This window comes from Mobula birostris, chromosome 29, assembly GCF_030028105.1.
Source record: "Mobula birostris isolate sMobBir1 chromosome 29, sMobBir1.hap1, whole genome shotgun sequence".
Lineage (NCBI taxonomy): Eukaryota > Metazoa > Chordata > Chondrichthyes > Myliobatiformes > Myliobatidae > Mobula > Mobula birostris.
The window spans coordinates 2,445,324-2,458,731 of NC_092398.1; the positions used below are offsets into that span (position 1 = coordinate 2,445,324).

Below are 13,408 nucleotides of genomic sequence, written 5' to 3' on the forward strand. Positions count from 1 at the left end.
TATATAAAGAGCAAAAGACAGGTGAGAGTAGATATAGGACCAATAGAAAATGATGCTGGAGAAATTGTAATGGGAGATAAGGAGATGGCAGAGGAACTGAACGAGTATTTTGCATCAGTCTTCACTGAAGAAGACATCAGCAGTATACCGGACACTCAAGGGTAGCAGGGAAGAAAAGTGTGCGCAGTCACAACTACGACAGAGAAAGTACTCAGGAAGCTGAATAGTCTAAGGGTAGATGAATCTCCTGGACCAGATGGAATGCACACTCGTGTTCTGAAGGAAGTAGCTGTGGAGATTGCGGAGGCATTAGCGATCATCTTTCAAAAGTCGATAGATTCTGGCATGGTTCCGGAGGACTGGAAGATTACAAATGTCACTCCGCTGTTTAAGAAGGGGACAAGGAAGCAAAAAGTAAATTATAGACCTGTTAGTTTGACATCGATGGTTGGGAAGTTGTTGGAGTTGATTGTCAAGGATGAGGTTACAGAGTACCTGGAGGCATATGATAAGATAGGCAGAACTCAGCATGGATTCCTTAAAGGAAAATGCTGCCTGACAAACCTATTACAATTTTTTGAGGAAATTACCAGTAGGCTAGACAAGGGAGATGCAGTGGATGTTGCATATTTGGATTTTCAGAAGGCCTTTGACAAGGTGCCACACATGAGGTTGCTTAACAAGATAAGAGCCCATGGAATTACGGGGAAGTTACATACGTGGATAGGGCGTTGGCTAATTGGCAGGAAACAGAGAGTGGGAATAAAGGGATCCAATTCTGGTTGGCTGCCGGTTACCAGTGGTGTTCCACAGGGGTCCGTGTTGGGGCCGCTTCTTTTTACGTTGTACATCAATAATTTGGATTATGGAATAGATGGCTTTGTGGCTAAGTTTGCTGATGATACAAAGATAGGTGCAGGGGCCAGTAGTGCTGAAGAAACAGAGAGTCTGCAGGGAGACTTGGATAGATTGGAAGAATGGGCAGAGAAGTGGCAAATGAAATACAATGTTGGAAAGTGTATGGTTATGCACTTTGGCAGAAGAAATAAACAGGCAGACTATTATTTAAATAGGGAGAGAATTCAAAGTTCTGAGATGCACTGGGACTTGGGAATCCTCGTGCAGGATACCCTTAAAGTTAACCTCCAGGTTGAGTCGGTGGTGAAGAAGGCCAATGCAATGTTGGCATTCATTTCTAGAGGAATAGAGTATAGGAGCAGGGATGTGATGTTGAGGCTCTACAAGGCGCTGGTAAGGCCTCACTTGGAGTACTGTGGGCAGTTTTGGGCTCCTTATTTAAGAAAGGATGTGCTGACGTTGGAGAGGGTACAGAGAAGATTCACTAGAATGATTCCAGGAATGAGAGGGTTAACATATGAGGAACGTTTGCCTGCTCTTGGACTGTATTCCTTGGAGTTTAGAAGAATGAGGGGGGACCTCAAAGAAACATTTTGAATGTTGAAAGGCATGGACAGAGTGGATATGGCAAAGTTGTTTCCCATGATGGGGAAGTCTAGTACGAGAGGGCATGACTTAAGGATTGAAGGGCACCCATTCAGAACAGAGATGCGAAGAAATTTTTTTAGCCAGGGGTTGGTGAATCTATGGAATTTGTTGCCACGGGCGGCAGTGGAGGCCAAGTCATGGGGAGTATTTAAGGGAGAGATTGATAGGTATCTGAGTAGCCAGGGCATCAAAGGTTATGGTGAGAAGGCGGGGGAGTGGGACTAAATGGGAGAATGGATTAGCTCATGATAAAATGGCGAAGCAGACTTGATGGGCCAAATGGCCAACTTCTGCTCCTTTGTCTTATGGAAACACTGAACTCGTGAGGAGATCTGGCAAGATTTAATGTGTTGTCACCAGATAAACATTGTTAAATTACAGAAAACTGATAAAATGTAAATAAAAATACATACACTCAATGAACGGATAAAAATCTCTGGAGAAGCTCCAGGAGGTGGGATGCCCAGACACATTGCTTCCAACTCTGGCTTGAAGATATTGATAGCAGTCTCTAATAGTACATGTAACATCACAGCCTTCTCCAAGTGGACTGGTGCAATTGGTGAAAGGTTGCCAGACGTCATAAGACCTGGAATTATACAAAGATAAACCTTGTAATTTTAAATACAAATTATTATTTGATTACGATGCTCTACAAATTTAAAGATGACATTTAATCTAAATATTTTTCATGGAGTTCAAATGATTTTTAAGATTTCTTATTTGTAGGTTATTCTAGATTTGATGTTAAATAGAAATTAAATCTTTAAGATACTTTAATTTTCTTCACACACAAGGAATTTAGACACAATAGCTTGATCCAAAATTATACAAAGTAATAATTATTAGCTTACACAAACAGATTAAGGAAACTTGGCTTAATAGCTTGAAAAAATTACACAGTGACATTGTTCAGTATTGATCCCGATTCCTTTCCTCATGAACTCTCAATGTAGCTGGACCATCACCGTGTCTATCCGGACTTCCAGGAACAAAGCCTGACATGTTCTTTCACTAGTGTAATGGTTACCCGAAAACAAACCAAAACTGCCTGGAGACTAAGCACGAGTTGGGGTGGGGGGCAGTGGTGACACTGTGTGATGTGCTATCCACAATAATGAAATTCTAAGTCGAAGAAAATACATTCAACTCTTTAGGAAACCAGCAAAGACAAACAATCTTGTAGCAATAAAGAGCTACTGAAACTAAAACTAGCGATATAACGAAATAAGTGGTCTAATAATAGAATAGCAATCTATCAGTATAAGCAGTCAACAAAAAGCATCACCTTGTGGCCCACTCCCTTGCCCTACCCAGATTAAAATGAACTTAGACAAAGGGTGAATACATGACTACACTCATTTGCTTCTACACCACAAACCCATGTGACAAATTACCCATAATAAACCTGCAACACAAAATACAATACAGACAGAAAATAGATACATGGCTCCGACAACTAGGTTTTTAACTGTTGGGGAATGGGATAAATAAAAAGGACTTTCTTACAACCTTTAATGAACTGCTAGTTTCTTTATTAACCCTAGGTTTTGTAAACTCTGCAGATGCTGGAAATCCAGAACAACACACACAGCATGCTGGAGGAACTCAGCAGGTCAGACAGCATCAATAGAAATGAATAAACAGTTGAAGTTTTGGGCTGGGACCCTTCTTTGGGACTGAGAAGGAAGGGGGAAGATGCCAGAATAAAAGGATGGGGGGGGGGGGAAGATGCCAGAGTAAAAGGATGGGGGAGGAGGTTAGCAGAAGGTGATAGGTGAAGCCAGGTGAGTGGGAATGGTCAAGGGCTGGAGAGGAAAGAATCTGGTAGGAGAGGGGAGTGGACCAGAGGAGAAAGGGAAGGAGGAGGGGACCTGGGGGGAGTAATAGGCAGGCGAGAGGAGCTAAAAGTTCCAGTGGGGAATTGGGGGGAGGAAGTTTGTTTACTGGAAGAAGAAATCAATATTCAGGCTATCTGGTTGGGGGCTACGCAGATGGAATATAAGGAGTTACTCCTCCACCCTGAGGGTGGCCTCATCTTGGCACAAGAGGAGGCCATGGACCGACATGTCGGAACGGAAATCAGAATTACAATGTTTGGCCACCGGGAAGTCCCACTTGTGGTGGATGGAGCAGAGGTACTCAAACAAAGCAGTCCTCCAGCTTAAGACAGCTCTCACCAATGTACAGGAGGCCGCATCGGGAGCACCCGACACAGTAGACGGCCCCAGCAGATGTGCAGGTGATTTAGATTTAATAATTACATATTCTGTTCAGGTGAAGACGTCACCTCAGTTTCAATTTTTGATGATAAATTTAGATAACCGAAAAGTATATATCTGATAGTTAAGAAAGTCGCAATGGTAGAAACCTACAGGCAATGCAGGCAATTCGACAACTTACCAAACTGTGAGCAGCATGATGGATGCCAAGGAACATAAGAACATAAGAAATAGGAGCTGGAGTAGGCCAAATGGCCCATCGAGCCTGCATCGCCATTCAATAAGATCATGGCTGATCGGTTTGTAAACTCAGCTCCATCTACCTGCCTTTTCCCCGTAACCCTTAATTCCCTTACTATGTAAAAACTTATCTAACTGTTTCTTAAATATATTTAGTGAAGAAGCCTCAACTGCTTCCCTGGGCAGAGAAGTCCACAGGTTCACCACTCTGTAGGAAAACAGTTTCTCCTCATCTCCGTCCTAAGTCTTCTCCCCTGAATCTTGAGGCAATGTCCCCTAGTTCTAGTCTCACCTACAAATGGAAACAACTTTCCTACTTCTATCTTATCTATCCCTTTCAAAATTTTGTATGTTTCTATAAGATCCCCTCTCATTCTTCTGAACTCCAGAGAGTATAGTCCCAGGCGACTCAATCTCTCCTCATAGGTTAACCATCTCTGGAATCAACCTGGTGAACCTCCTCTGCACTGCCTCCAAAGCCAGTATATCCTTCCTCAATTATGGAGACCAGAACTGCACACAGTACTCCAGATGCGGCCTCACCAGTACCCTGTACAGTTGCAGCATGACCTCCCTGCTCTTGAATTCAATCCCTCTAGCAATGAAGGCCAACATTCCATTTGCCTTAACAACCTGCTGTACCTGCAAACCAACTTTCTGCGATTCATGAACAAGCACTCCCAAGTCCCTCTGCACAACAGCATGCTGCAATCTTTCACCATTTAAATAATAATCTGCTCTTCCATTATTCCTTCCAAAGTGGATGATCTCGCATTTACTGACGTTGTATTCCATCTACCAGACCTTGGCCCACTCACTTAACCTATCTATTTCCCTCTGCAGACTCTCCACATCCTCTGTACAATTTGCTTTTCCGCTCAGTTTAATGTCATCAGCAAATTTTGCTGCGCTACACTCAGTCCCCTCTTCCAAATCATCAATGTAAATGGTAAACAGCTCCGGGCCCACATCGACCCTTGCGGCACCCCACTCACTACAAACTGCCAACTGGAGAAACACCCATTTATACCAACTCTCTGCCTTCTATTGGTTAACCAATCCACTATCCATACCAATACACTTCCTCCAACTCCATGCATCCATATCTTATTTATAAGTCTCTTGTGCAGCACCTTATAGAACACCTTCTGGAAATCCAAGTATACGACACCTGTTCCCCTCTATCCACTGCACTCATTATGTCCTCAAAGAACTTCAGCAAGTTTGTCAAACAGGACCTGCCCTTTCTGAATCCATGCTGCACCTGTCTAATGGAACCACTCCTTTCTAAATGTTCCACTATTTCTTCCTTAATGACAAATTCAAGCATTTTCCGGACTACAGATGTTAAGCTAACTGGCCAAGAGTTGCCCGTCTTTTGCCTCCATCCTTTTTTAAAAAGTGGCGTCACATTTGCTGTCTTCCAATCCGCCGGGGCCTGCCCAGAGTCTAGAGTTTTGATAAATGATTACCAACGCGTCTACTATAACCTCCGCCAATCCCTTCAGCGCCCTGGGATGCATCCCATTCGGACCAGGGGACTCATCTACCTTCAGGCCTTCTAGTTTGCTCATCACTACCTATTTAGTGCCAGTGATTTTATCGAGGTCCTCACCTCCCATTTCGTCCATAACATCCTTCTTTGGCATATTAGATGTGTCCTCCACCGTGAAGACCAACACAAAATAGTCGTTCAATGCCTCAGCCATTTCCTTATCACCCAATATCAATTTCTCCTTCTCATCTTCCAAGGGACCTATGTTGACTTTAGCCACCCTCTTCCACTTTATATATTTATAAAAACTTTTGCTATCTATTTTTATATTTTGTGCTACTTTACTTTCATATTCTATCTTCCTGTTCCTTATTTCTTGTTTAGTTGTTCTTTGTTGCTTTTTAAAGTTTTCCCAATCCTCCAGTCTCCCACTACCCTCTGTGACTTTGTACACGAGCTTTTAATTTGATACCATCTTTTATTTCCTTAGTTATCCAAAGCTGGCTCTTCCCACACTTTAAAAATGCAAACACAAGGAATTCTGCAAATGCTGGAAATTCAAGCAACACACATCAAAGTTGCTGGTGAACGCAGCAGGCCAGGCAGCATCTCTAGGAAGAGGTACAGTCCACGTTTCGGGCCGAGACCCTTCGTCAGGACAACAACTTTGATGTGTGTTGCTCTTCCCACAGTTATTGTCCTTACTTTTGACTGGAATATACTTTTGTTGAGCACTGTGAAAAATCTCCTTGAAAGTGTTCCACTGTACTCAACTGTCCTACCAAATAGCCTGTGCTCCCAATCCACATTAGCCAACTCCTCCCTCACCCCGTTGTAGTCTCCTTTGTTCAAGCATAATACACTGGTTTTAGATCTAACTTCATCCTCCATCTGAATGCGAAATTCAATCATACTATGATCACTCTTTCCAAGAGGATCCCTGACTACAAGGAGAACCAAGAGCCGAAAGTGAGAGGGTAGGAAAGATTATAATCTTCACAAGGAGCTTGATAAACATAAAAGGAATGAGGGTATTGGTGACACAAAATCACGTTTGCCTTTGAGAAGGCAGCTATAGGCCGGTACTACCCCTGCTGTTGGCTTAGCAACTTCTGCGTTTTGCTGGTCAATCTCAAACTGGGCCAGTGTGCGACTCAGAGCTGAACTTGTAAACATTGCAAGACTTGTGTCTAAGGACCTTGTGTCTTGAGATAGTGGAAATTAAGGATTTGTGAGGCACTGTCAAAGAAGCTTTGGATGACTGCTGCAATGTCTTTTGTTGCAGCCATTCTATACTGATGGTTTCAGTCAATGGATGAAGTATCAACACAACAGACCTGGAGTTCCCAGTGTTTTACATGCCAGGGACCCCTACCACTGATCGTCCCCAGGCTGGGAAACCCTTAAACAGACCTTTGAATGGTGTTGAACCAGGAAAGTGAAAACTGTTCCATATTTTCATGAGTTGAGATTTGCAGATGATGGAGACGTGGCAGGGATTAAGGAGGTGAATCTCATCACAGTCTGCTATTATCCTTAACACCACCCCCACCAAACAAGCTCACCTTCACAGTCAACTTCTTTTAATGAGGGACGATATTGTTAAGGGATAGTGTCCCTTGGTTACAGAACAATTTATTTTTGAAACAAATTTTAAAAAACAATCAAAGTATGCAATTACTTTATCTCCACTAAATAGAAGTTTTCAGGTCTATGTTCTTCAGGTACCCATGTCAAAAAAAGGCTGAAGTTCTTGGAAGTCAAGCTCACATTTCGCGGAGCCGGCAGGCCACCTGCAAATAACAAGTCAGAAAATAATTTTACCGAGCAGCCAAGGCACAATCACAAGGAAGGTGGCGAGCACCTTTACTTTCTTAGGAGGTTAAAGAGGTTTGGCTTGTCACTGAACATCCTACAGATATACCGCTGAAAACATCTTGACTGGTCAAATCACGGTTTGGTCTGACCATTTGAAAGCATAGGAATGCAAGCAGCTGCAGGAAGAGTGGACTCAACCCAGTATATCATGGACACACCCCTCCCCATCATCAAAACACATCTATGATGTGCAACCTCAAGGCTACGCCTAGCAAAGATCCCCATCATCTGGGCCATGTCATCTTCTTTGCAGCTACCTCTGGGTAGGAGGTATAGAAGCCTGAGGTCCCACACCACCTGGTTCGAGAACAGCTAGTTCCCTTCAAACATTCAGTTCTTGGACCAACCTGGTATAGCTCACTAGTTCACTATAGAAATGCCTTAAAATCTCTAGACTACAGCTGACTTTACTCCAGGAGGCCCACAACCTCGTTTGTGCCTCAATGACCCCGAGAGCTATGTTGGCTGGAGTCAGGGCTTTATGCTTTGACTCTTGGTAGGGTCACCCATGCCAAACAGGTCAAAGGGTAGAGACCAGACTAAGAGTGGTCCACCTGTCCTCCAGGTTCAGGGGTTCAGCTAACGACCCTGACTGGTAAAAAAAATTGTTACGGAAACACCAATAAAGAATTCTTCTACATCTGAATATGATAGTGTTCCCGAGTTTCCATCTGGGACTTGCATGACCGACAGTAGTGAAAACCAACAGAAGCTACTGACGTGACGAAGGAAGCCTTGCACACCACTTGAGGTGGAGGACCTTCATTGCTGCCCTAAATGCCTGTGACCTAAATAACAACAGACTTTGTAATTTTGGTTCAAGTTGTGATTTTTCTTGAACAATTAAACATACCCATCTTGCATGTTCAATATATGTTTTCCATGATTGGTGAATCTACAATACTATGTACCTTTGATGACTGTGCTTATATACCCAGTGTGTATGACAATAAATTCGACTGACCGTTCAATTACTATAAAAGAACATGATTCTAAAACACATAGACATTATTTTAATAAATATGGTTAAGTTTTATATTATAAAAGAACTTTTTCCAGAGTCAATTTTATATATGATCACTAGACTCAAAAACATAGACCTGAGAAAGTCTGCACATACTGGAAATCCACAGCAACACACACAAAGTGCTGAAGGAACTCAGCAGGTCAGACAGCATCTATGGAAATGAATAAACAGAACACAGTTCAGTCTGAGTCTCCTGTTCAGACGGTGAGGCTGATCAACACCTCCAGCCACTAAACCCACACTGTCACACTTAACCACCACTACTTTATCATTTCCTGTCACAGTCTCCTCCTGTGCCGAGTGTCACTTTATGGCAATACAATCAATGTATACAAACTATCCTGTGCATTTATATTTAAAGTGTTTACTATTTTTGTGTTCTTTATCTTACTGTGTTTTTTGTGCTGCATCCGATACGGAGTAAGAATTATTTCATTCTCCTTTACACTTGTATACAGGAAATGACATTAAACAATCTTGAATCTTGAACAAAATTTTGAACGTGTTTGTATTACTTGCAAGAATCAGAATCAGGTTTAATATCATCCACATGTGTCGTGAAATTTGTTGTTAAGTGGCAGCAGTACAATGCAATACATAACAATAAAAACTGTAAGTACAGTAAGTACATATATAAAACATCACTGATGTTAAAATGCAACAATTTTTACACCTACGTATATGTTGTTGAAAGTCTGGTTATGGAATTCAAACAGTAGAAAGAAGGGTTTACATCATTGAAGCTGTTTTCAGGACATTCCAAAGGACTTTACACGAAAGAAACTGCCTTCATGTTGCATTGGATATACATTGAACAGTACAAGCTTACACAACAGTAATTAACTGATGTGGTCATTTTTTTATTGTTAATTTTTTATTTACATCGCAGAATAGGCCCTTCCATGCCAGTAATCCCCAATTTAACCCTAGCCTAATCATGGGACAATTTACAATGACCAATTAACCAGTCAGGCACAATTGAGAGCATCCTGACTGGCTATCACTGACCAGTACGGGAACTGTACTTCCCTCAATCGCAGGACTCTGCAGAGAGTGGTGCGGACAGCCCAGCACATCTGTAGATGTGAACTTCCCACTATTAAGGACATTTACAAAGACATGTGTGTAAAAAGGGCCCGTAGGATCATGGGGGACCCGAGTCACCCCAACCACAAACTGTTCCAGCTGATACCATCCGGGAAACGGTACCGCAGCATAAAAGCCAGGACCAACAGGCTCCGGGCCAGCTTCTTCCACCAGGCCACCAGACTGATTAATTCATACTGACACAACTATTTCTGTGTTATATTGACTATCCTGTTGTACATAATATTTATTATATATTACCATAAATTGCACATTTAGACAGAGACGTAACGTAAAAGATTTTTACTCCTCATGTATATGAAGGATGTAAGTAATAAAGCCAATTCAATTCAATTCGCCAACTGTGATGTCTTTGGACTCTGAGAGGAAAGCGGAGCACCCAGAGGAAACCCGCACAGTCACAGGGGGAACGTACAAACTCTTTACAGGCAGTGGCGGGACCTGGAACCCGGGTCGCCTGGACTGTAAAGTGTAGTTCTGGCTACTACGCTACCGTGCTGCGCCGGGGAGGCAAAGGACAAATAGTGGCTCCTGGATTCTAAGGATCATGTCTTTCAGTTCAGGACAGCCTAAGGATCTTTGACATTGACTTTTAAGAGATTGTGTATAATTGCATAATTTACACTTTAATTGTGAATGCTGCTTATCTGATGCTCTGTGTCGGTGATGCTGCGGTGAGTTTTCCACTGCCTCTGTGCATGTGTGAACTTGTACCGCTTTTTACACCTCACACGAAAGATGTCACCTAATATTACAACACTGCAGTCTGCTCCACCCACAGTGAACACCTTTAACCTTTTTGAAATATGCCTCTTTCTCCACCAACTTCTCCATGAGTTCTGGAGCAGCCCTCTCCTCACACCCTTCCCTCCTCTCACTGCCTATAACCCTCATGAGGCAATACTTTAGTCGACTTCAAGTCTTCTAATGACAATGATCTAATCAATGCCCTCTAGATCCACCACCCACACCTCAGATCCACCAACCAGACTCAAATTCCACTATCCAGAGCTGAGATCCATCACCCAGACCCCAGATCCACCAACCAGACTCCAGACCCATCGCCCAGTCTCCAGATCCACCATCCGAACCCGAGATCTACTATCTGAACCTCAGATCCACTGCTCAAACCTAGGTCCACCACCCAGACTTCAGATCCACCATTGGGACCCCGAACCACCGCCCTGGTCCGGCATCCACCCAAATCACATCAGCAACCGATCAGGAACGAGCGCCTGCACGTTTGCAATGAATGGCTGGAGAGAGAAAGGAAAGACACGGTACCGAGCACGTGTTGAGTGAGCAGGCAGCAGAAGATGAGGCCGAGGCCGGCGCCCGCCGCCCCGCTCGTCACCGCCGCCATCCGCTGGCCCCCATTGCTGTCTCGCCGCCGCAGCGGCCACGCAGACGTGATGGCGTAATTACGCAATGACGCCACGGCCTCCGGGGTAGGGGGAGGGGCATCTCCCAGCTCGTTGCGGGGCGGACCCGGTTGACGAGCTGACCTCATGACGCCGTGACCTCCCGGATGAGGGGCACTCTTCCCAGCTCATTGCGGGGCAGCTTTGCGCTGATATTCGGTGGCCAGCAGACTTTCTCCCTCCTCTCTCCTCCTCTCCACCTGTTCTGCCAGCCGCTTCTTCCGCCGGGGCTGCTGGCCTCCCTCAACTCCTTCCTCCTCTGAAGAGGACAGGGTACCAGAGGCTGTGTGGTTCCCTGCCCTTTTCTTGTGTTGCTCCGCCGCCTTTTGGGTCTTTTTGCGTTTCACGACCTTCCATTCGGTTTCCACCTCAGCTCGCCCCTCCTCCATGGACTCCTGCTCGTCGTTTGCCTGGTCCTGGAGGGTCTGCAGTGGGGTGGCAGGTCTTGGGGTGCTTGCGCCTTCCTCCCCGGTCTCGTCGTCCGTCCTGTCGGGTGCCTCATCTGCAGCGCTGGCGGGTACGTCCGCAGCTGCCTGGGCCCCTTCAGGGCCAGCACCTCCCCTGGTCGCCTGTGCGTAGGTGCCCCCACGCCTCGGGCAGGCTCTGTACAGGTGGCCAGCCTGTCCGCAGAGGTTGCAGGCCTTGGCCTGCGTGCAGTCTTTGGTCTGGTGGCCTTCGGCTTTACAGTTCTTGCACATCACCACCCTGCACTGGGCTGCGATGTGCCCTGCCTTGCCGCAGTTTCGACACACCCTGGGTTGTCCCGTGTACACCATGTACCCTCGGTTCCCTCCGATGGCGAAGACGGAGGGGGGGGGGTGGATGACGCCGCCGTTGGAATCCAACCTCAGCTTCACCTTGACCTGCCGTTTGCTGGTCCAGATTCCCAGTCCGTCCTTCACGTCCGCTGGTGTTCCTACGCTCTCCACATACCGAGCAAGGAATATAAGGACATCTACCACTGGCACGTGCGGGTTGAACATGTGCACCGTGATTGTCCTTTCCTGTTGGGCAGCCGTCGCAAAGAGGGCCTGTGCTTTCAGCAGCGACAGCGGCGCCTCTGTCCCCTTCAGCTGAAGCTGCTGGTACAGCTTCTGCCACCCTGCAGCCTGCCGGAAAGTGACATCGAAGAAACATGCGAAGTCCGACTAGTTGGTCCATGGTCTCCTCTTCTGCCACGATGAGGCTAAATTCATATTCCAGCTGGCTAGCCTCCAACCTGATCAATGTTCCCTCTAGTTTGTAATGACCAGAGTGCGCGAAAGTTTTGTGCTGTGCAATTATTTTTGTCCAGTGACAACAACATGTTCGCTGTGAATCATTTATTCAATAAAAACAGTATAAGTAGGACCAGTATTCGGCCATTTGGCCCATCGGGACTGCTCCGCCAGTTCTAAAATCCGCAGACAAATCTTCGCAGACTCCACGTTGCCAACACCATCCGCATCAGAAAATGGAAAAGGAAATGTGAGTGTGTACGATCGTGAAATATACTTAACGTGCCAACGAGGTAGAGGGTGACAATCTTTCGTGTGCAGTTTCAATTCTGCTGTGCGCTAGTAGCAAAAGATGTGTGCGCACCTCAGAGGGAACATTGAACCTGGTGGCATGAATATCAATTTCTTACAAACCCCCCATCCCTTCTTTCTTTTTCTAAGTCCCTTTTTCTTGGCTCCCCCTCTCACCCCCAGCCCCGGCCTAGACCACCACAGGTAAAGCACTCCCAACCATTGAGCACATCTGATCTACATGAGAAGCTGTTGTAGGAAAACAGCATCCATCATCAGAGATCCCCACCACCCAGACCACGCTCTCTTCTCGCTGCTGCCATCAGGTAGAAGGTACAGGAGCATAAGGACTCGCACCTCCGGGTTCAAGAACAGTTACAGCCCCTCAACCAACAGGCTCTGGAACAAAAGGGGATAACGACACTCATCTATTGAGATGTTCCCACAACCAATGATCTCACTTTAAAGACGCTTTATCTCATGTTCTCGTTATTTATTGGTATTTATTTATATTTGCAGTTTCTTGTCTTCTGCACTCTGGTTGATCTTTCATTGATCCTGTTATAGTTACTATTCTATAGATTTGCTGAGTATGCCCACAGGAAAATAAATCTCAGGGTTGTATAAAGGCATCCGTTAGTGTTGCGAGACCATGGATCTGCGCCTGGAAAGTCTTCACTCTCCAGGGCGCAGGCGTGGGCAAGGTTGTATGGAAGACCAGCAGTTGCCCATGCTGCAAGTCTCCCCTCTCCACGCCACCGATGTTGTCCAAGGGAAGGGCATTAGGACCCATACAGCTTGGCACTGGTGTCATCGCAGAGCGATGTGTGATTAAGTGCCTTGCTCAAGGACACAACACGCTCCCTGGGCTGCGGCTCGAACTCACGACCTTCAGGTCACTAGTCCAATGCCTTAACCACTTGGCCATGTGCCAGGGTTGTATATGGTGATATATATGTACTTTGATGATAAAATTACTTTGAACTTTCCCTCCTCCTCAGCCA

General features: G+C 45.4%; 1 protein-coding gene across 2 annotated transcripts in view; it reads right to left on the reverse strand.

The window, feature by feature from the left end:
• The window catches only part of LOC140190048 (uncharacterized), a 31,735-nt gene extending 20,659 nt beyond the window's left edge, over positions 1-11,076 (reverse strand). Inside the window, exons 1-4 of one of the 2 annotated variants that reach the window (XM_072246476.1) lie at positions 10,760-10,849; positions 8,462-8,519; positions 7,145-7,256; positions 1,920-2,095 (exon numbers count right to left, since the gene is read on the reverse strand). In XM_072246476.1, the coding sequence (XP_072102577.1) occupies positions 1,920-2,095; positions 7,145-7,256; positions 8,462-8,519 (346 nt within the window). In that variant the 5' untranslated portion in view covers positions 10,760-10,849. Of the gene's footprint in view, positions 1-1,919; positions 2,096-7,144; positions 7,257-8,461; positions 8,520-10,759 lie in introns of both variants that reach the window. The other variant, XM_072246475.1, reaches the window with a different exon arrangement.
• Positions 11,077-13,408: the final 2,332 nt, after the last annotated feature.